The following is a 24,511-nucleotide window of genomic DNA, read 5'->3' as shown; positions in this document are numbered from 1 at the left end:
GCCCCAGGTCTGTTTTATTTTAAAGAACATTATCCCCAAAGTTGACGCTAAAGTGAAACTAAGTTGAATCATATACTCCCACTATTCCTGGAGAAGAAAGTGTGGAAGAGAACTGGCCTTAGAATTTAAATAACAGCAGCAGCGTTGCTAAATATTAAGCAACAATTGACATCATAAATCTATGATGTAGAATTTTTCTATTAAAAAGTAAGAATTCAAAATAAGTCAAATGCATAATATTGTATGGAAATAAATGCTTATATATCAAATTCCATTCCCTTGTAATAAAGCAAACCTAACGAGAGGGCTGTGAGCCCTGTGTTTGTTCTCAGACGAGTCTGTAAAGCAGCACTCTAACGCTGTCTATCTCTAGGCACACAGAATGTTAGAGCTACGAGGACCCCGGCACAGAAATCACCTAGTCCTGGGGCTTCTGAACTGTGTTCAGTAAGGGTCAGTAATCTCTCTCAGGAGCTAAGGAAGGAGGTGGGTCCCATTTTTACATACTGATATGACAAAACAAATGTGGCAAAATGTAAATAATTGGTGAATCTGAGATCATAGGGAGTTCCTTATACACTGCTGCACCATTTCTTTAAGTGTGAAATTATATAAAAATAAAAAGTTAAAAATACAGAAAAGAAGGAATGAGAAATTTCTTTAGAATGGATACGGAATAGCCTTCCAAATATTTTAAGTGAAAAGGCTAGGTGCAGAAGAGGCTATCATTTGTCTGGCTTTGGTATCAGGGTAAACTGGCATCATTAAATGAGCTGAGGGGTATTACCTCATCCACTACTTTCTGGAAGAGGTTGTATAAAATTAGTATTACTCTTTAAACATTTGATAAAACTCATAAGTGGAGCCGTCTGGGCCTGGATTAAATTAAAAACCTTGTGGCCAGGTTTTAAATTTTTAATTCAATTTATTTAACAGGGCTACTCAGATTCTCTATTTCTTATTGCATCAGTTTTGGGCACTTTTAACACTTTAACAGCATTAAGCACAATTTGAGTCTTTCAAAGAATTTGTATATTTCATCTAAGTTGTCAAAAAACTGGCATAAAGTTATTCATAATATCTGCTTACTATTTTTTAAATTTCTGTAAGATCTAGAGTCATGTCCCCTCTTTCATTCCCAAGACTGGCAATTTGTATCTTCTCTCTTTTTCTCTTTATTAGTCTATAAAGGTTTACTAATATTGTTGATCTTTTCAAAAAATGAACTGTTGGTTTCACTGATTTTCTTTATTTTGTGTTGCTCCCTTAGAAGACAGCAGCTCCTAATCCCTCCTTCATCACGGCTCTCTACTGTCTATAAAGACCTGTGGGCAGCTCAGGGATTGGGGAGAAAACTCCTGTGAAGCTTGAATCCTGGGAACAGAACAGTGAACTCAGCAGAAAATTCTGTCACTCTCTATCAGATGTGGCAAATTTGCTGAACTTTGCTTGATATTATCTGGTGCCATAAGAACTTTTTTTAATGAATAAGACAAAAATTAAAAAAACACCTTTGTATTTGACCACCTTGTATTATTATGTGATATACAGATCTCTAAAACTTTATGTTCTTATCAGTGATATATTGAGGACAGAGGAGAAATGTGTTTTGATTCCAATCTGTTCCTGGCTAAAGGTACGCCTTACCAACAGCTTTTCCTGTTTGTACGACATTCCGGCTGGTTGTAACCATGACATTTCCAATTTTTTTGCCACGTTCACTGTTTTGAACAGAACTGAGTAAAGGAAAGAAGTGTTAAGTACAATTTTTAAAAATCACACACACCCTGCACTTTATGACCATCCCCCAAATTAGCATTGAGAAAAGAAGCTAAATTATTATCTGTTATGATCAATTAATTTACTAACCTTTTAAGCATGCGAATTTTCAGGAAACACTAAAATGTTTAAGATGAACCAAAAAGTGATAAGCACATAAGGATGTATGGTTAATTCTCCCTACAGTCATGATTGCTAAAGTTACTTCACCAGAATAAAAATGGCAAATCCTATTATTAGTTCACACCATTCTCCATGAAACAGCAGTGTTTTCACTTTGAAACATACACACTGCTGAGCTAGAGAATGTTATGCACATATTTGGTTACTATTTGAAGCACAAGTCTATCAAGTGGAGAAAACAATTCCCAATTAGCAATGAAACACATGGCATAAATTCAGACATAAGAATTTTCCTAGTATTTTCACTGAATACTCACTGTGAGAATCTTAACTTCATGTCTGACACCGAGTACTGGCCTTGAAAAGGGTGGCTGCAAAACAAAGTTGGAGTTCAGGTCATGAGTGTTTTCACCAGTAAAGGCACAAATCAGGGTTATCACAAGGAAGTCTCGTAAACATCGCAGGGTGACTCAGCCGGGCGGCGGTGCTCTGAACGTGATGTCCGGAAGCCAGGCTTTGATCACGGCTCTCCACTTGCAGTTACGGGAGCCTCTCGTGCTTATTTCCTCACTCGTAAAACAGGTGTTTATTTTCTTGGGTGGCAAGGTTTGTGTTAGCGCTACTCTGATGTTCTGATTTATTTGTTCTGGGGTGGGGCAAGCCTCAACATTTTTAAAAAGCGTCCCAGGACAGGTAGGGTTGGAGTTACTAACTTAGCCGTGGCCCGGCTTGTATCTTGATTCTGGCTATCTTATAAATGTGCGCTGTTGATCATATGAAGATCTGCAGACGGATCAGGAACATCTGTACTTTCTATTAGAAAAAACTCAAAATGCAGGTCTTAAAAATACACAAAAGGGGAAAAAATTATATATATATTAAAAAAATTAGGCAACTTGACCAAAGTTACACTAAAAGAAGTCAACAAATATCCAAATTCTTATCACATACTCTAAGGTCTCTCTGTCAATGTTTAACAAAGAAAGCGACCCTAGTGAAATCTATAGCCACCTATAAAAACAGCAGAATGCTATTTATGGCTTTTCAGATAACATTAAATTTCTTTATTGGCCATATTAAGCATACGTAACAACTTCCCTCTCTTTCTGGATTCCTGAATCACAGGTTGAAAGAGCTGAGAGAGAATTTACCCATTCTCCATATTCCTGGAAATGCTGTGTTTTAAAGGATGAAATATGCCTGCTGTTTAAGGCAAGTTAGAGGACTGCCTTCTCTGATCTTTAAGAGAGGAAGGCAGGCTTTCATAGATCTCAAATCTTACAATTAGTTTGGAATATTTCTAAATTATACCCCTGATAACAAGCGAAGACTATCGTTTCTTGTTTTTAATTTGGTAAAAATATTGAAAATCTGCTGGCTATCATATCTGCATGGTTTCCCTACCTATGTATTTCAGGGCTTTCTTCAGCCTTCTCTTCAATCCAAATAACCTCAATTTACCTACACATTTTTAAAAGTACTGTTTGACAATCCTTGAAAACCCATTCCAGCTAAGCCTCTTATGCACCCGTATGAACATCAGTAGAGCTGGTTCAAGTGAAAGGCACTAGCAGATGCAGAGACTGGCTAGAGAGGTGACCAGGTTCCCTGTGTGCAGCACTGGGGGAAGAGACCGGACGGCCCCGCATGCTGTACTGTGACAGGTGCCACCCCCTCCACCCCCTCCGCACCACTACAGTAAGTGCCACCAGGCAAACAAGTCACATCTGTTTCTCCTCATCACTCTTTAGAATACAGACCTTGCAGTTAGTGAGGAAAATACTTTGAACTCTTATTAGCCCTTTCATTTAATACTTTTAAAATGTTTTTGCCTTTTAATTCTCTATGTTTTTACCACATTCAAAAGGCAATAAGTTTCTGCTACAGCCCAGTATAATGAATAATTCACTGAAACTAGTGCTAAATAATAAACCCAGTCATTTTTCCTGATAGATACAAAGTTTAACAGACATATTCTCCAAAACCCTGCTACAGTACCTCATCCTTGCAGATGCTTCTCCAAGTTACTATGACATCAACATCTAGATTTTGTGTGTGGGGCGGGGGAGGAGCATTCTTTCCAGGACCGCTTAATTCACATCCCCGGCTAGCTAAGTTGACCTAGCTCCCAAAGAATATGGTAGTCAGTACAAAGTCGATTTTTGTTTAATTCTCATCAAGAAGGAAAAGTTTAAAATACAAATGACAGCATTCAGTGTATGCTTGTATCATAAAAAACCATCATTTTAATCTTTTAATTTCAAAAATAAGTTCCCAGGATGTACACATTGTATCAATGATTTCCTTAGCCTCTATTCCCTTTCATTCACACAAAGATGGTGTTATTTCATAATGGCCCCACTCCACAGCATGCTTAAATGTCTTTTATGCCCATGTGGGAGAAAGTCTTTGCCCAGAAAACATTCAATATTGTGACAGGTATTAAATTTTGTTGAATTTTAGAATCTGATGTGGAAACTAGGTTTGACCACTTATCCAGGAGTTCAAATATCAACTTTAGTTTTTCACACTTCATGTTTTAAAATAACCTCTCAGTTTTAACCAGTGCTATTTCCTTCAAGATTTCTATCTTGTTTGACCATCCTGCTGAAGTGCAGATCCGGGGAAAGGAAAGAAGAAGTATCACATACTGAGCATTGCCATGTGCCAGAGCTTCCTCTCTCAATTACACCAAGAGCTGGGAGAAATGTGAGTGTTTCCAAAAATGCCTTGTGCTTTTTGTGTAAGAAGTGTGAACGGGGAAGCAGTCTTCAGCTGCTCCTCTGTATTTGGGAGCCCTTTTATAATCTACTTAAGGAGATTCTTGAAGGTACTCACAATATCATCAAAGTTAAGATATTTTCTTTATATTGGGGCACACTTGATAAAACAACCATTTTACGTCTATTAATCTCCAGAGGACGTGCTTACTTTGGATTTATCTCTGCAAGTGCTGGATGCTTGTTGCTGTTCCAGACCCTGTAGTTGTGAGTATTCTTCCATGCTGTAACAAAGGCTGTCCCATAGTCCGACAATATCTTTTCATTATCTGTCAAGCAAATATTTGAAAGTTGAGCTGGACTGTAGTCTGTCAGGGATGTGAAGATTAACAACCAAACAGGGTAAAGGAATGGCTTTATCCCCCCACCTCCTGTTCTTTTGGGGAGACAGCCTACCAGACGTCAGGAAACTTGGGTCTTGTTCCAGAAATCCTGTTAAAAAGCTATGTGGCCTTTGGCAAGTCACATAATCACTCAGAACTTCATTTTCCTAACCAGAAAATAAGAGGGTTGAGGCAGATATTTTCTACGGTTCCTTACAACTCCAAAATGTTTCCATGTTCTCCTTACCAAAGTTAGAAGGCATAGTATTACTTATTAAACAAAAACTACAGGCGAGGGGCTGGCCCGGTGGTGTAACGGTTAAGTTTGCGTGCTCTCCTTCAGTGGCCCTGGGTTCACTGGTGCAGATAATGGATGCGGACCTGGCACCACTTATCAAGCCATGCTGTGGCAGGCGGGCCACATATAAAATAGAGGAAGATGGGCACGGATGTTAGCTCAGGGCCAATCTTCCTCAGCAAAAAGAGGAGGATTGGCAGCAGATGTTAGCTCAGGGCCAATCTTCCTCACAAAAACCCCACTGCAGGCTGGACTGAGTACATGTACTGATGTATACATATAAAGTAGGCAATCAGGGTATCTTTCTATCTTTTCACAAATGTCATTTTCTACAAAAAAAGATTAGAAAGAATATGTGAATTGGTTCTATTAGCCATTATTTTTATTTTCTCCTCTCTGGACTTTGTCTATTTGGTGAAACTCACTCTTGAGCTTCCATGCATTTCACTGTCAAAATACTTAAAATAACAAGGTGAATTTTCATATTTAATGTTTAAAACTTTCCCGCTTTATCAGTATCATGGAGAAACTTCAATGCAGAGTGTTTCTTCTAGTTGGAAGAGAAAAAAAGGTTTGGAGAACTGATTCAAATGGCTATTGCTTGCTATATTAATTGCAAGTTACTTGCTTTGAAGGTGAAACGTGACTTTTGCTGCTGGGAAAGGAAGAGAAGGATATACATGGTTCCATATACACCTTAAGGAAGTTCTTTTACTAACATATTCCTCAAACAACACTTCATTGCGCTGAATTTCCTTTAACAGCACGGGCCTGAGCCAGACTACTTGGGTTTAAATTCCAGAAGAGCCTCTTACCAGATGGATGGGAAGCTATTTAACCTTTCTATGCCTCATTTTCTCTTCTGAAAATGAGGATAACAAGGTGTCTACCTCCAGGACTGCTGTGAGGATAAAATGAGTTAGATGTAAAGTGGTCCAAACAGGTCCTTGCACATATTAAGTGTTCAGAAAAAAAAAAAAAAAGTTAGCTGTTACTATTATACAGTGCTTACAGGTACCTGGGAAAATATTTTTTTATTTTAATTTTTTAAATTTTTTTGAGGAAGATTAGCCCTGAGCTAACATCCATGCCCATTTTCCTCTACTTTATATGTGGGACGCCTACCACAGCATGGCTTGACAAGCAGTGCGTAGGTCCGCACCCAGGATCCGAACCAGTGAACCCTGGGCAGTTGGAGTGCAACGTGCAAACTTAACCGCTGCACTACTGGGCTGGCCCCAGGGCAAATATTTTTAAAAACTAAATTAATTACTCTTAAAGCAACACGACTGATGGGAGACTCAGGTTTTCTTACTAAATTATTGAATGGTTCCAGGTTAAAGGATTTAATTTTGCTGTCTCAGCTGCTACATTTGTAGAAGAGGCAGACATTTAAAAATATCCCACTAACAAATAAGGACTTGCTCCGTAGCTTTCCCTTACAAATGAAGAATATGCCTGAAGCTTGGCTTTCAAACTCCATATATACTATGTTAAAAACTAACCTTGGAGGTGGCAGTGGTGGGGTTGATTAAAAAAGACTACTGACAGGGCCAGCCCAGGGGCATAGTGGTTAAGTTCATGTGCTCCACTTTGGAGGGCTGGGGTTCAGGGTTCAGATCCTGGGCATGGACCTATACACTACTCACCAACCCATGCTGTGGTGGTGTCCCACATAGAAAAAACAGAGGAAGACTGGCACATATGTTAGCTCAGGGCCAATCTTCCTCAGCAACAAAAACAAAAACCCCCAAAGCAAGAACAACAAAACTACTGACAGAACAATGTGAATGTACTTAATGCCACTGGGAAACTATACACTGATAAATGGTTCAAATGGTAAATTTTTGGTTATGTGTATTTTACCACAATTTAAAAAAACCGAAAAATTGTGGCAGAGATAATGGAAAAAAGGAAAAACAAAAGTTCAACACTCTTTTAACAACAACAACAACAACAACACATCCATTGAACATCTGCTAAACACTACATGTCCAGGGTGGCAGGCATCCCTGGTGGGAAAGCCCACCGCAGAGCTTCGCTTCTCTTTTCATGTATTTTTTTCTCTAGGGAATGAGATAGTTTCAATATAGGAGTGATTCGATGTTTACCTGCTCAATTTTAACCACTTAACGGGAATAATATATCTTAGAATGGGGAATAAATTTCAAGGTTTAATCACTTAGAATGTGATTTCCATTTTTTATATTTCTCTTTTCTCCCTCTTTATATCTTAAAAACATGTAAGTAATGTTTATAAATAGCTCCCAAATACTGATATTCCCTTCCACTTGGTGGAATACTAAGCAGTCATGTAAAAGTGACAAGAATCTGCATTTACTGCCTTGATACATATCTAGGTTTTTCTATTATAAAGAAAAACTAAGTTTCAAAAACACGTATAATGGGACCCATTTTTGTAAAAGAACTACCACAAATATTACAAAACTAAAATCCAAAATACATGCATAGAAAAAGGTCTGGAAGGATATAAACTACTCAAAATGCTAAGAGTAGTTATCTCTGTATGAGGAAATAACAGGTAATTTTTCTACAATGAAAATGTATTTCTTACACAATTCAAAACATCAAAATGTTACAAAATGAAACAGTGGCCATGTGCTCCTTACCTAACTGTAGTGTGGCAGCCAGCAGAGCATGGATGTAGACTGCAAACTGGGCTCGGATCCATTCGTCACCTCCCTCCCAGCCCGTGCCATCCAGGAAGACATCATCCCGGTTCTCAGTCACATGCCTCACTAGGTAATCTGCGAACCTTAGGTCTGCAGTGGTTGGGTTAAGCAGCTTCCTGAGTTCTGGATCATGGATCTGGATCAGAGCTTCTTCTACCTAGAGGGTACCCAGGTACAAGTCAGAGTCTGGGCATTCACGCAGATATCCATGCCACACTTTAAAGAGTAACTATTGGGAAGTTGGAGCTGGAAATAAAAAATATGAATAACAGCATTCTCAAAAGGTGAGTTTAAGAAAGAGATAGGTTTTTACACTAAAGTTTTTTTCTTTCTCTATTTAAAAAACGCTCATTTTCTGTTTTTAGAAAACACACACATAAATATTTAATTCTGAATTATAAAATTCATGTGGATTGTAAATATTTTGGAATATATAGAAATGTGTAGTAAAAATCACCTTTATCACACAACCAGAAATGAATACAATAAGTCCTAAGTTTTTCTGTTGAGTGCAGAGATATGTTGGAATATTTTTATTATGTAATATTTGATATACAAAGAAATATATGTAACTTACAGTTTAATTTTGCAGTATAATAACAAATACCCATGAACCCCCAACCAACTTCAGCACTAGAATGTAACTAATAATGTTGAAGCAACTCTGTGGTCCTCTCATTTGTATCCTCTGTCTTGGAAGGTATATATATATTTTTCTTCCTCAAAATTGGGATCATAATACCTATAGCTTTGAATCCCAGATTTGTCATTTATTATATTATAAACATTTTCCCTGGAAGCACGTTTTGGTACTTTCTGTTAGAAACTATAAAAACCTTAGGGTGACTGAAATTTCCCCCCCCTTTTTTTTTTACACAATACTTCATTTGTAAAATGGCTTAAATTTCTTATATATTGATAAGATGTCAAATATCTATCTCTAGCTCCTTCCTCTTGATATCAGGAGCTTATTAAACAGGCTACGAGTATTGAGATTATTTAAATGACACATTTTAATTGTGAGATTGTGGTAGGACCAGACTGCCCGGGTCAAAATCCTGGCTCACCCACTTATTAGCTGTTTGATCTCTCTGTTCCTTAGCTTTTGCAGGTGTAAAATACGGACAGTAATAATACCTATCTCACAGGTAGTTATGAGAATTAGATTAGTTAATATACCTAAGGTGCTTAGAACGCCTGGCAGAGAAAGCAATTATTACCATTATTAGTGTTATTACTATGCCCTCACAATTCTATTTAAGAAAGGAAAACAGGGACCAGCAGTGTCAAGGACATGCGCTCATACATAAACCTACTTCCACAATGGCATCACTGAGGTGTTTCTGTTGCCGAAAAAGGATGTTAGTAGCTCCAGCAACAAATCCCCGAACGGTGACATCAGAGAGAAGATGATGTTGCTGCAATGCCATGTAAGGCAAACACAGATATCCCTATGAATTACAAGAGCAACAGAAAATATTAGAAGAGCAACGGAAAAGCCACCTCTCTTCAAGCCTAGAGAGCTGGCGGTAGGAAAAGACATCCCCCATCGTCCCCCATCCCCAGGCCATCCCTAACGCAGCTGACCTTTGACTCACTACAATCCGTTCCAGAGGAACCTCAGGTCTTGACTGCGTTAAGTCCAGTTAAGCGCTCGTCTTCTCCACGAATGGGCACATCTTGGCAAAGCGGTCTAAGAGGAACGCTGTGCTACTTGATCACTTTGTTCTCGGGTCAACTTACAAAAGCCTCCACAGTAACTAATGAACTGGACTTTTTCATTTAGGAAATGAACTTTTGAGCCCATTAAAAAGTATGTTGTTTAGTAGAAAGCTGTTAGTTTCTTCCAGTAAAATTTTAAAATGTACGCATCTGCCCATAACCACTGAAGTGCCATATGAGAATAGCAAAGCACTGCATAGCATTTGTTTTATTGTCTTTGTTAAAAATCACGCAAAGGGGCCAGACCGGTCACGTAATGGTTAAGTTTGCATGCTTTGCTTTGGCAGCCTGGGCTTCGTAGGTTCGGATCCCGGGTGTGGACCTACACACTGTTCATCAAGCCATGCTGTGGTAGCATCCCACATACAAAAAATATAGGAAGGCTGGAGCAGATGTTAGCTCAGTGCCAATCTTCCTCAAGCAAAAAGAAGATCGGCAACAGATGTTAGCTCAGGGCCAACCTTTCTCACCAAAAAAAGACAGACAGAAAGAAAAAAAACCCATGCAAAATACATTTCAAGATATTTGCTACTAAATGTTTAAAGCAAAAATGACACTGGCAATAGTTGTCTATTTAATTAATTTCCATTTGAATTGTATTTGAAAATACCACTGCCCTGAAAATTATAATTGCTAAACCACAGCAGGCAGTTAAGCATACAAAAAAACAGCATGTTTCCTGAGAATAAAGGTGTTAATGCTGCAATGATGCACTGAAGGAGGAAGTAGAATTTCTGCTGAAAGATTCGAAATCAAGACAGATCTTCAATCAGTGGCACAATTTGTGTACCAAGTCAGGAGGGCAGACTTGTGGAACCCCTGAACTTGTTTTCAATCTCAAGTCCTATGACAGCTTTATTTATTTATTTATACTTCTCATCACTTTTTTAAAAAACACTGAATTATAGTTGTCTGGACGATGTCTTGTTTATATCACAAGATGAATCTCTCTGAGGGCTGAAGATCTCCCTTTTGGTACTTCATGTTCTTTACTGTATCTAGGACATGACTTGTACCTAACAGTGGTTGTTAAATACTTAATACGGGAGAGAAGACTTCCAAAAGTTGGAACATAGGTCTAGCAACTTGGTTTCATTCTTATTCTTCTTCATAATGTCTTCCTCTGCTCGACAAAACACTAACAGAAGTAGCAAAAATAAATCCCTGTCTGCATCAGAGACACTCATCAGTGCTTCTCACCCTACGCCCTCTTGCGACGAAAGGCTGACAGGACCCCTGTTCCTCAGTCAGAATCAGTCAGAACAGCCAGGTCAAGGTTCACGGTTCACGCTTTACTTTGTGTGCTATGTGCTTAAAAACAATAAACTCCTCCCTCCAAACTGTTTCCAAATATAAATATTACAATATTGAATGCTCTTTTAAACTTGATGTGGACCCCAGAACACCCACTCCCCCAACTAAGATTGAGAATCCTTTTGATAAAGGCACTCTCAGAGCTGCCAAATATTACAAAAGATTTATATTGCAAAATAGTAATAAGAGAATTTAATTGCTGACAGTATTACATTTCATAATTGACTGTTAGGGAAGAAAAGTCTATTGTCAACAATGGAATTCTTGGCCAAGTCTCTAACAGTAGGAAAACTAAGAAGTCTGTTTTAAAAAATAAATAGTTCAAAGCTTTTTAAAAATATGAAAAAATACATTCCTTAAAAATTATACATATATATACTCTTTGACCTAGCATTCTACTTCTTGTAGTTTATCCTATGGATATACCTGCTCAGGTGTGAGATTTGTAAAAAGTTTTTTATTGCAGTATTTGTTATAGTTCAAAGACTGGAATCCTAACCATTCACGAACTGAATAAATGGTCGTCGGAACAAAGGACAGCAATAGAGCGATGAAGCTCACCTCCAAGGAATATTTTGTAAAAAGGAACATAGGCATAAAAACGGGTATAGTCTGCTACCATTTGTGTAAAAAGGAACGGGGAAAAATATCTATGCATTTTTTTATGCACAAAATACCCGCAAAGTGAAACAGAAGACATTGATAACGGTTGCCACTGGAGACGGCAACTGAATAGAGAGGATGGAATGAGAGGGAGACTTTTTATCACAGACGCTTTGGACTCTTTTGCATATTGAATTCACCATTACATATTTATATAAAAGTATTTAACATAGTTCAAAATAACTCTAAAATGTTGCCTTCATTACTTTTAATGATGATCAATTTAGCCTAAATCTTTTAAAGGTCCTTAATGTAGTGACAGCAAGAGCGTGGGTCCTATCACATAAAGCAGCCTCTATACTCAAGCCCACCCTGGCTTTCCACTTTTCTAGGGTACTTTAAATTCTATATTTGAAGCTGCAGAATGTAATGGTAAAAAAAAAAATTGAAGAGATATATGCACACTCATGTTCATAGCGGCATTATCGACAATAGCCAAAGTGTGGAAGCAAACCAAATGTCCACCATCAAATGAATGCATAAACAAAATGTGGGATACACATACAGAGGAATACTATCCAGCCTCAACAAGGAAGGAAATCCTGTGATATGCTACAACATGGATGAACCTTGAGGAATTATGTTAAGTGAAATAGGCCAGTCACAAAAAGATAAATATTGTAAGATTCTACTTACACAGGGCATTTAAAGTAGTCAGATTCATGGAAACAGAAAAAATGGTGGTTTCCAGGGGCTGGGGTGAAGGAAGAATGGGGAGAGTGGTTGTTTAGTGGGTACAGAGTTTCAGTTTTGAAAGACGAAAAAGTTGTGGAGATCTGTAGCACAACAATGAATATAACTCAACACTACTCAAAATGCGCCAAAAAATGATAAAGAGGATACATTTTATGTTTTTACGATTAAAAAACAAACTAACACACCTCAGCTTGCTAAATCTTGTAGAACTATTGTGAGCTGATGTGCTAAAGAGCTGCAAAGGCTTCTCTCTTGCGACTTGGGAAGGCCTACAATATGATCAGGAGCAACTGCCATTTTCTCACCTCTGCAGGGATGTCAGTTCTCTCCAAAATTGATCTAGAGTTTAAAGGTAATCCCTATCAAAATCTCAACCTGTGTGAGAACTAAAGCTGATTCTAAAATTGATGTGGAAACGCAAAGGGCTAAGAAACTCTTGAAGAAACATAACAAGAGGGGAAGACTTTCCTCTGCCTGACATGACATACCTGGTAATTAACAAAGTGTGGGAATGCCCCAGGGAGAGACAAATACACCAGCGGAACAACAACAAAAAGTCCAGAAACACACTCTCTCCCCGCAATCTTACACACAAAAATTAAACCTGGTAGATAAAAACCAAAATGTGAAGGTCAAACTATAAAGCTTTGAAAGATGATATAGGAGATTGTCTCCATGACCCTGAAGTAGGGGAGGATTTCTTAAATAAGGCTCCCAAAGTATTAACTATAAAGGAAAAAACTGATAAAGAAAAAAGGTATCCAGAATATATGAAGTTCCACAAATCAAGGAAGACAATCCAGAAGCTCTGAACAGATACTACACAAAGGGAAATCCAAATAGTTACTAACAATATGAAAAGACCTTCAACCTTGACGGTTATTACTGAAAAAATTGCAAACTAAGATCCACAAGATATCATCAGATTGGCTAAATATTAAGAAGTCTGACAATATCAAGTGTTGCTGAGGATGTGGACTAATGGGAACTTTTACAACCATGGGAATTGAAAATGTCACAACCACTTTAGAAAACAGTTGGGAATTATTCTAGTAAAGCTGAAGAGACCCATTCCCTGTGATCTAGTATTTCCACTTCTAGGTACTGAATCCTAAAGAAACTCTTGCATGTGTACAGCAAGATTCCTGAGTAAGAATTTCATAACAGCATTATTTGTAGTAGCCAGAAATTGGTGACAATGTAGATGGTCTATCCACAGAACTGATAAACTGTAGAAGAGCTGAAAATTAAAAACTACACAGGAATAACAATATGCAACTTCATGCAAAAACAAGGAGGAAACTAAAAACAATGTCAAGAGAAAAAATAAAGTATGGTTCCACTTAAATAAAACTCATAAACACACATCCATGATATTTTAGCTAGTCAATCGTTATTTGTAGGTTCCCTAAATTTGAAAGTGACAATTTGCAAGCAAGTAAACCAAATATAAACTCTAAACTCAGAAGCAATACTTAAAGGAATTTAATATGTGTGGCAGATAAAAAAAATTTGGTTTCCAACTACATATCCTTTTAACTCTTTCAAAAATTTGTTTTACTAAAAAAGTTACAACTGAAATTTAAGAGAATTCTAAGTGATCTGGTGGAGGCAATTATGTACGGATAAAAAAAGTACCAGATACATACAACTAAAAAAACTAAAAAGTGGCCGCTGATCTTTTAAAAAAAGCAAAAAACTCACAAAGAGATTTTCTTTAGTGATTGCCTAAAATCATCTTCCCTATTCCTCAACCACTAAAAATCACTTTTTATTCAATTAGAGATTGAGGTAACTTTTCATCGGAGTTCCGTTTATGGTAAGACTCAACTAACTTTAGGAAATAAATATGATCTCTAACTAGAAAAGAGGAGGGGGACAGACGATTCAGGAGATGAAAACAGGCAGGAATCCTCACTCCCGAGGCTCTAGTCCTTTCTGGCCCGTCCTCCTCTTAAGCGCTTTGCTCCAGGGTGTGGCCAATTCCAGAACTCTTTCAGTAGTGAGGTAGGAAGATTTAAAATCAGGGAAAAATGGAAGAAAAGCCCTCAGGACAGTCTTTTGACATCTGAAAACAGCTACTCCAACTTCCTCCTTGTCTTTTTTCCGTCTCCCTCACTCTCCTTCGACTTTCCTCTGGTCATAAAGTGGTGTGGTCCAGCGGAGCAGCCCTAGCACACATACATCTTCCAGTTTCCCTCCTTCTCCTTTGGTTCCCCATTCCCTTCCCCTCATCCCATGGATATTCGACCCCAAAGTTGCCTCTAGTCCCATCACCTCCCCCTCAGTATCCCAGTTTCTTCCCTATACTTCTTAAATCAGCTCTTGGGAGAGGTTCAAGCATATTTTACAATCTGGTAGCCACAACATTTATGCAGAAAGTCTTCTCTCTTAAGATGAACATGAAAGGCATCACCCTCAGGCAATTTCAAGTACCAGAGAAAAGACAGGAAGGCTGGAGAGCTGGGGACTTTCTTCCAGACATAACCGTTTTATTATGTAGAAATTTGTTTCCATGTATTCATATGCTAACTGAATCAGGGGACCAGTCAGCTTATTATTCTCTTCAAAGCTCACTATCCTACTTCAGCAATATTTATTCCCCAGGCATCCAAGCTTCACTCGGGCTATTTTTGAAATTACTTTTCAAGATGCTTTGCTAACCTAATTTCTTTTGTACAAGCATTTTAAGATTTTCAAGAGAAAAAAACCCTGAAGACAATTCACTTTTAAGAATATTTCATATTCTAAAGTTACTGGCATGAAAGAATCAGCATTTGTATTTAAAATTGTGATTAAACAACAAATTAGATTTTAATCAGGACATCATAGAACATAAAACCAAAAAGAAAAATGTTTTATTTGCCATGATGATGGTGGTAAACTCATTTTATATTCAGTACTGGTATAATGCACACAAATAAAATATTCTGCCAAACATGGTTTATTGACAGCACACAAAATACACGTTTACACTGCTTTGTTTAATTCAGCAGCCTCACAGACAAAAACTAAATCCCTCCCCAGTCAATCTCCCTCTTGATATCTCCACAATGATAAAAATTAGAGAGTGGGTGGGTCGGGCCTCCCTCAATTAAGGGTTCCAAAAAGTATATGCAGTCATGTCAACCACATGGAAGTTCAGAGAACCCGCAATTTGTGGCTACTGATTATACCTAGTAGGTTTGAGAGCCCTGAGTTTTCTCCCCAGGTTCCTAAATCCCAGTTTTAAGAAACTGCATTAGTTCAATCATGAAACCAATTAAGACAATTTCAGAATCCCCCAACAGGCCACAAAATGAACAAAGACACATTCTCTGAGACACAGGGCAACTACGAATTTGTAAAGCTGGATAAGCCCAGAAAGAATTTATCACAGAGTACAGCGGAGGAAGAAATATACTTTCAAGTCAATATTACCCATCTTTCTTTTCCACATAAAGTTTTATTTCATGCATATAGGATGGTATTTAGAGAAAAACAAATATTTGCTCTAGTTACTAGAAAGATGTATCTGTTTTTCATGGTAGACTACAAGATCGTGGATGTAAGAATTTAGAACCTAGTATGGTGCCTGGCACATAGGAAGGCAATAAATACTTGTTGACTAAGGAGTGAAATGGAATGTCTTTTTTTCTGCTCCATTTTGAAAAATAATTCATGAATGGCAATAAAATAAGTGGTTTTTCCTAAATAGGATGAAAAAACTAAAAAATCCAAATAATGTAGCTTCCAGAATCTTAACATATTACTGGCATTAAGAAATGATATTCTGGGGCGGGGGGGAGGGCAAAAGGGGTAAAGGGGCACATATGTATGGTGAGTGATGAAAACTAGACTATGGGTGATGAACATGATGCAGTCTATACAGAAAGTGATATATAATAATGTACACCTGAAATCTACACAATGTTATAAAACAATATGACCTCAACAAAATAATCAAAACAAAACCAAAAAGAAACGATATTCTGGGACATAAGATCCTGAATCGAAGATTCAATTTGATTTACTATGTTGTATTTAAGCTATTAAAAAAAATAACAAATACATTTTAAATGGTTTTTGATTAAAAAAATAAAAAAATAGTTTTTAGAGCAAGTTAACCAAAACATTATATCTATGAAGTGTATTAATACTTAAGTCAGCCATCTAAGCATTTTTTCCTTATAAAATTACTTTTAAAAATAGCTTTTGGAATTGTAGTATTTTAATATCTATTCATTAAGTATAAACAAGACTGTTTGAACTTTCTGAATTCATCTTTTTTTCAAAGATAAATGTGAATAATTAAAAAGACCCAACTCAGTGATGGCTGACCTCACACCTACTAAGTTTCCAAACTTTCCAATCAGAACCTCCTGAATTAATTCCCCGTAGCTTACACAATGGCCACAGATGCCACAGCACTACACATCTGCTATGTATTTTACAGTTTTCAAGGAAAATTTTCAGACCTGAAAATGTGCTCAACACTAAAAGTTAAATTCTAAATGGATTTTGTCAGATTCTTGAAGGCCCTCAATAAAGGACATTAAATTTTACCTTTGTGAAGATGGCCAGGGGCATGCCATACTGATCCTCTTCCAAACCGGAAATCAGCCCTGGTATCAGGACAACCTGGCCGGTATTAGCTTGAGGTTGTACAGTAATTGGAGGACTGTCAGAGGGCACAGACTCCTTTGGAAATAAGTTTGTCTGTTCTGACCCGACCTGTTCCCTTTCTTTCAAGGTGGAGTCCTCTAAGACACTAGGATCCAAGGTCTCCCAGTCACTTTCTGAAGACTCTGGAGATGGGCGAGAAGGAGGTTTCAAATATTGATTGGTATCATTGGGTTCCTGTCCTTTGCTGCTGTCATCTTCTATTTGGAACAAAAGTTCTTCAGTCTTGATGGCGGCATCTCCTCCACGGTTTCCTGTCATGCTTTTCTTGACATTTCCCAAGTTGGTATTCGAAAGGTCAGGAGCAGATAGAGAAACAAAGTCATCTGCGGGGGGATTACTTTCTTGAAGCGCAGCATCTTCAGACATACTCTTTCGGGGTCTGTACTGAGAAGAGTCACTGAGACCATGTTCAATCATGCCTAAAACATACAATATTGGAGAAAAGCCTGGCTTATAATAAGGCAGAACAAAATAAGAGTTGTATATTCTGTTCTAAATAGTGGAACTTGCCTGTAAAAATTTTAATAGGCTACGCTTGCACATTGTTTGAATTAAAAGAAAGAAAATCTTAGCCAAAGGGTATTTCCAAAATAAAAATGTCATATTAAAATAGAAATGTTAACCCTAACGAGTTTATCCTTGAAAACTTTTACCCAGTACAAGTTAAACAAAACAAAGAGAGGATACTGCTACCCTCTTACCTGGAAAAAGGGATAACACAGTCATCAGGGCACCCACCAATTTATTCACTGGAGAAATATAAAATAGAACCTGAAATGGATTCAATCAAAATTAAATTAGAAAATCCATTAGTCCACAATGATACTAAAATAAAGGGGGCGGGGGGAAGAGAGGGAAAATTCTTCTTTCCAAAAGAGTTTTCCAGAAAAAAACTAATATATATAGAATTAATGATAGAATTAGAAAATCACCAGGCATACTTCAGGTAAAATTATCAATGGATGCTAAAGCTATTGTGAAAGCTTGTTGGGTAACAGGATATTCACAAAGCTTAAAATTTATCATCCCAGAAATTACCTATCAATTGCAAAGGCAAAACAAGTACCTTAATATGAAGAAATTTGGCAACCACCACCTTAATCAAATGATCAAACTTCCCGTCACCAGTAATACTACAAACAGTTATGGGCTCCTGATGTGATGCCATGAGAAGGACACACCACCACCTGCATTGTATTCTTGCCAAAAAAGCTTAATCTGAAACTAACCACAAGAAAACAATCAGACTAATCCTACAATGCAACTAGTCTGGATTCTTAAAAAATAAAAGCACCAGGGGCTGGCCCAATGGCACAGCGGTTAAGTGCGCACGTTCCACTTCTTGGTGGCCCGGGCTTCACTGGTTCAGATCCCGGGTGTGGACATGGCACCGCCCGGCACACTATGCTGTGGTAGGCGTCCCACATATAAAGTAGAGGAAGATGGGCACGGATGTTAGCTCAGGGCCAGGGCGCCTCAAAAAAAAAAAAAAAAAAAGAAAGAAAAAAGAAAAGCGCCAATGTCATGAAAAAGAAAAAAAGAGCGAGGTGGTGGAATTGTTTGAGATTCAAGAGACCTAACAATGCAATGCATGATCCTTGGTCCCAGACTGAAAAAATAACCAGTTTTAGGACACTGTTATCATGACATCTGGAGAAATTTGAAAATGGACTGTATATTAGATATCATTTATTGTATTACTGTTAAATTTCTTCTTTGTGAAAATGACATTTTGGTTATGAAGCAACATAGCTTATTCTTAAGAAATATATCCTAAGTCTTAAGGGGTGAAGTACCATCATGTACACAATTACTTTAAAATTATTATGATTCAGGGGGGAAAAATGAACATACATAAAGCAATATTAATACAAAAGTGGCAAAATGTTAACAATCGGTAAATACAGACGAAGGGTGTAAACTGTTCATTATATTATTCTATCAACTCTTTTTGTAGGTTTGACATTTCTCAGAGCAAAAATTGAAGGGAAAAAAAAAAAATGGGGCCAGCCCCGTGGCTGAGTGGTTAAGTTCGAGCGCTCTGCTGTGGCGGCCCAGGGTTTTGCCAGTTTGAATCCTGGGTGCGGACATGGCACCACTCATCAGGCCATGCTGAGGCGGCGTCCCATATGCCACAACTAGAAGGACCCACAACTAAGAATATACAACTATGTACCGGGGGGGCTTTGGGGAGAAAAAGGAAAAAAATAAAATCTTCAAAAAAGAAAAAATATTAATCAGAAACAGGATTCAGTTAGATACTGCACTAAAACTAACACGGGCAATAATTAAATGAGTGAAAAAAAAAAAAACAAGCAAAGACTTGCTTGTGAGCTTTTTTTCTTTTTTAAACAAACCATTTAGTGACATTAAAGTGCTATTTGACAGACCACAATTGTCTGTGTTCTCCTTCTGCTTTGGTCTTATTTAAGGAGTCCCTTGTAAGCACAGAGAAACCAATTGTTGCATTAAAGGATATCCTTATTTTACCAAATCAATATAAAAAGAGTATACCTGTGATTTGCCACATTAAATAAAGTTTATTTGATCATAAATGCCACTGCATGTAGCTAGACTAAATATTATTTTGCAAAACTTTTGTTTCAGATGTGTATATCCATGTGTGCTCTAGGCTGCAAGGTAAAGTATTTTTATTATGAGTTGCAATAAAAATGTTTGAGGGCTGGCCCAGTAGCACAGTGGTTAAGTTCACGTGCTCTGCTTCATTGGCATGGGGTTCACTGGTTCAGATCCCGGGCATGGACGTACATACTACTTATCATGCCATGCTGTGGCAGGCGTTCCACACATAAAATAGAGGCAGATGGGCATGGATGTTAACTCAGGGCCAATCTTCCTCAGGGAAAAATAAAAACCAAACACAGAGGAGGATTGACAGTGGATGTTAGCTCAGGGCTAATCTTCCTCAAAGAATAAAACCAGTTTGAAACCTACAACTCAACAACAACAAAAAAACCTGATGAAAAAATGAAAAGGACTTTAATAGACATTTCTCCAAGGAAGATATACAAATGGCCAACAGCACATGAAAAGGTGCTCAACATCACTAATCACTAGGGAAATACAAATCAAAACCAGGAGATACCACTTTACAGCTATTGGGATAGCTACTATCAAAAAACTAGAAAATAATGTGTTGGTGAGGCTATGGAGAAACTGGAGAGAGGAATGCAAAATGGTGCAGCCGCTATAGAAAACACTATGGTGGTTCCTCAAAAAACAAACAACAGAATTACCATATGACCCAGCAATACCACTTCTGGGTATATACCCAAAAGAATTGAAAGCAGAGATTCTGTACATCCATGTTCATAGTGGCATTATTCACGAGAGCCAAATAGTAGAAGCAAACTAAGCATCCACTGATGGCTGAAGGGGTAAACAAAATGTGGTATGTACAGACAAGGAAATATTATTCAGCCTTGAAAATGAAGGAAATTCAGACATACGTTGTACATGGATGAACTCTGAGGACATTATGCTAAGGGAAATAAGCCAGTCACAAAAAAACAAATACAGCATGACTCCACTTATATGAGGAACCTAGACAAGCCAAACGCACAGAGCAGGAAGCAGAAGGGTGGTTTCCAGGGAGGACTGGGGGAGGGCAGAATGAGGAGCTATTGTTTAATGGGTTCAGAGTTTCAGTTTTGCACAATGAAAGGAGTTCTGTGGATGGATGGTGATGGTAGCACAACAGTGTGAATGTATTTAACACCATTAAACTCTACACTTAAAAATGATCAAGATGGTAAATTACATGTTACGTATACTTTACAATTAAAAACGTTTTTAAAAAGGTTGAAACATTGCACTGGTATATGTTAGATTCACTTTTTAAAAAATTTACTTTTTTCTCTTTGAAGGAATACATATTCATTGTAGAAAACTAGAGTACAGAAAAGTACTTCCTTCTTAAAAATATAAACTACATTCTCATCAAATAGTTGATGTCTTTCCTTTCAGTCTCTTTCCAATAAGTATACATTTATTTATAGAATTAGGATCATGGGCTTGACACATAGTTGGACAAACGTTTTTTCACTTAACATGCCATGAAACATCTTTACAACAATAAAAAGTCTCAGAATCTTTTTTGTTGTTTGGAATTTACACAAGATAAACCATTTCTTAGTTATTCACTGATAATTCATTATTAAAAATGACTCAGTGATAGAATTTCTTAGAGCTTTGTGTCCAACTTGGATTAACTCTGGAAAATAAACCTCTAAGAGAAGAATTACTGGGTCAAAGGAATAAATATTTTTAAGGTAAAGAGTGATACTGGATGTTATAAATGGTCAACTCTCTAATATCCATATCACCCCTACTCGAGTGAGCACAGTAATATAGTATATAAAACTGGCCCCAGATCCAGGGATGGCTCCTGACTAGTCTAAACCAGAGATCAGCAAACTTTTTCTACAAAGGGTTAGATATAAGTATTTCTCCTTTGCGGACCACATGGTCTCTGTTGCAACTACTCAACTCTGCCACTGTAGTGTGAAAGCAGCTATAAACAATAAGTTGATGAATGGGTGTAACTGTGTTTCAATAAAACTTTACTTATAAAAATAGGTGGTGGGCCAGATCTGGCCCTGGGGCCTAGTTTGTAGACCTTTGGTCTAAAATCCCTGATCTAAATCTTTGGTCTAAAATCATAGCAATCTTATCCCTTTGTACTAGACAGCGTAGTCTGAAACCCAAGTTTAAGCCAGTCAGTACATTTCTTTGACAACAATTATTGGTTCAGGTAGGCAAAGAATATAACCCAATTACAGTTCGCAGATATCCTAGACTACAATGGAAACCAGGCTCAGAATAAAGCTAACACTGTGGACTGTAGAGCAAAGAGATGCAAAAAATCTACATACTTAATTATACAGTTGAACCAGTTTGTCAACCAATCCTGAAGTCTGAAGTGAGTCAATACATTTCCGTATTATCTAAGTCAGTTTGAATTGGGTTTTCTGTTACCTGTAGTCAAAACCATTCTGATAACTAAATACTATTAAACTGGCCCCAGAAAAGACTGATGAATTTATACGTCTATGGTAGTGAACCAGAATATGGTGCTTTGGCTCACCACAATGTGATAGGCAAAAAGTCTTAATTTATACTTTACCATTAGTTTTAATTTTATATAGTATTTAAGAAATGTCACTAAATGTTAAATATTCGATCCCTTCAAATCTCACCTTTTTTTCAAGAAGAATTAATTTAAACAGGATTAGAACCTGAAGAAAGAAAAAAAAATTGTATTAAAATAAGAAACTCATGTCCATATGCCTTTTCCTTTCTTCAAGCAGAGCCATGTATCATTTAACCAATAATATTAAATAATTACAGTGCTTTAAAAAATGCATTGAAAATTACGAACTTATACTGAGAAATATTATCTGTGTCCTCTAAAAAATGTGAGAACCACATAAACCTCTAACAAATTGTGCTTTTTGGAAGGAGTTGTGCCATTTTTGCTTGAACTATTTGAAAGCTCCTTAAAGGGCAGGGACCATTCATTTATTTCTGGATGTCTAGGGCATTCACATAGCACATATTCAATAAATGTTTGTTAAATGAATGATTAATGTGTGTATGTCCTAGTCAACATATGCTTTAATAATAAAGATTACAAGGCAAAAGCATAGATATTTTATTGGAAAATGTTTCATTCTCAGGGCAGCATATAAAATATTCTGCAAAATTAAAACATGTTTCTCTCCAAATTTCATGATATCTGAAATTACAAAGACAAAAACTATCCTGCATAGAAATAAACAGACATTTCTATACTTTAAAGAAATTTCTATCATACAAGCACTACCAACACTTTTCGACTTCATATCATTAAGAGAGCTGTCTTACAAGAACTAAAACACAGTTATGCCACAACCTGCATTAGACCATGTAGCACACAGAATTTGCCCAGTTAAATGAGCACAATTTTCGTACATCATAAATTAAATAAGGTACCATACCTTGTGTCGAAAATGAAGCACAAGATCTCGAGGAGACAGACCTACAATGTTAACAAAAAAGCTAATTTGTGATTACAACCTACTGGTTTTGTCAAAGAAAGTTTTTCCCCCCTCTAAGGAAAGGCAGGTAAAAAAAGAAAGTAGGGATACGCAAATATTAAAATATTTAATATTTGATTACACAAACATATACTCAGAATTTACCAAATTATTGTTAATAGTCAAACACAGCGCTTCCAAGAGAACTTTCTGCAATGATGGAAATGTTCTAAATCTGCACTGTCCAATACAGTAGTCACACGTGGCCACTGAGCACTTAAAGTGTGGCAAGTGTGACTGACAAGCTGACTTTTTGATTTTACTTAATTTTTAGTAATTCTAATCAAAATGTAAATAGTCACACGTGGCTAGTGGCTACTGCTGTGGACAGTGCAGCTCTAATACCTTCTCCCCAATGAATAAACATCTTACCAATTACACAAATCTAGAAATTATGAAGTTTATATTGCAGTGGCAGTCAATCATTTAAACATGGTTTTTGGTCACTATACTCCATAGGCTACTATTTCTCAATCACAGTCTTCTCTGATCATTTGCCACAGGACAAGAGAAAATAATTTAGAGAAAAACATGTTCACAGGATAGGTGTTTTGTAACCAGTTTACACTACACACAGGACTGCAAAAGTGAACTACCACAGTTTGGCTACTTCAGGCTAAAATAGGAATTGAGTGAGTATAAATCATTATGTAATTAAAACCTTTTTTTAAATCATGTAAAGGATATTTACTGAGTGCTTTCTGAGTACCATGGACACCAATGGACATTCTGGGTTGTCAAAATAGTATAAATTAAACAAAGCCCCCAACGTGGAAAATCTTAGAAGAGAAAAGAGCTAAGCAGATCTCCTTCTCTCTTGTTCTCTCTCTCTGTTACAACATGGAATTGACCTGGTCAGCATTAATATAAAGAAAAGAAAAAATTTCCATTAGTATCCTGAAAAAGCATAAATTTGCCTTATATAATAATAGTTGTAAATATTCATATAAGTATGTTATAATCCTTCTCAATATAAATGCTGGTTAAGAAGATATTCAAGGAAGCAGTAGCATCAAACATTGAAGAATTCAGATCCCATTCAGAAATGTAAATCTGATCATGCAGTTTTATATGCAACCCAGGATGCCAAACAAAAAGGCCTGCATTTCTTCTGACTTGTAAAAAAGCTACTTACCCAGATATACTTGGGATCCTTCTAACGAAGTTCCTCCCAAGGAACTATTCATATGTTCATAAAGTTCCTATAAAATACAGATTCAGTTTAGAACATTTTACTATCATTTTAGACACTGAATTAGAAATATGATGATCAGGAAAAAATTGGTTCTTTAATTAAGGCAGTTTGTTTTGCCAGGCCCTAAATTTAGAAACAATCGAGGTCTGTCTGAAACCTTGC

At 37.1% G+C, this 24,511-nt stretch overlaps 1 protein-coding gene across 3 annotated transcripts in view; it reads right to left on the bottom strand.

Moving 5' to 3' along the window:
• Window positions 1-24,511, bottom strand: part of AVL9 (AVL9 cell migration associated) — a 55,389-nt gene that overhangs the window by 5,861 nt on the left and 25,017 nt on the right. For 2 of the 3 annotated variants that reach the window (XM_008542122.2, XM_070616197.1), the window contains exons 6-15: window positions 24,290-24,356; window positions 23,056-23,096; window positions 22,276-22,314; window positions 17,758-17,827; window positions 16,937-17,475; window positions 9,313-9,447; window positions 7,934-8,153; window positions 4,834-4,951; window positions 2,220-2,273; window positions 1,648-1,736 (exon numbers count right to left, since the gene is read on the bottom strand). In XM_008542122.2, coding sequence (XP_008540344.1) covers window positions 1,648-1,736; window positions 2,220-2,273; window positions 4,834-4,951; window positions 7,934-8,153; window positions 9,313-9,447; window positions 16,937-17,475; window positions 17,758-17,827; window positions 22,276-22,314; window positions 23,056-23,096; window positions 24,290-24,356 — 1,372 coding nt within the window. The remainder of the gene's footprint in view (window positions 1-1,647; window positions 1,737-2,219; window positions 2,274-4,833; window positions 4,952-7,933; window positions 8,154-9,312; window positions 9,448-16,936; window positions 17,476-17,757; window positions 17,828-22,275; window positions 22,315-23,055; window positions 23,097-24,289; window positions 24,357-24,511) is intronic. The other variant, XM_070616198.1, reaches the window with a different exon arrangement.

The sequence above is a fragment of the Equus przewalskii genome, chromosome 4, assembly GCF_037783145.1.
Source record: "Equus przewalskii isolate Varuska chromosome 4, EquPr2, whole genome shotgun sequence".
NCBI classification, from domain to species: domain Eukaryota; kingdom Metazoa; phylum Chordata; class Mammalia; order Perissodactyla; family Equidae; genus Equus; species Equus przewalskii.
The sequence above is the reverse complement of the archived record's forward strand: the minus strand, read 5'-3'. Positions and strand labels throughout refer to the sequence as shown.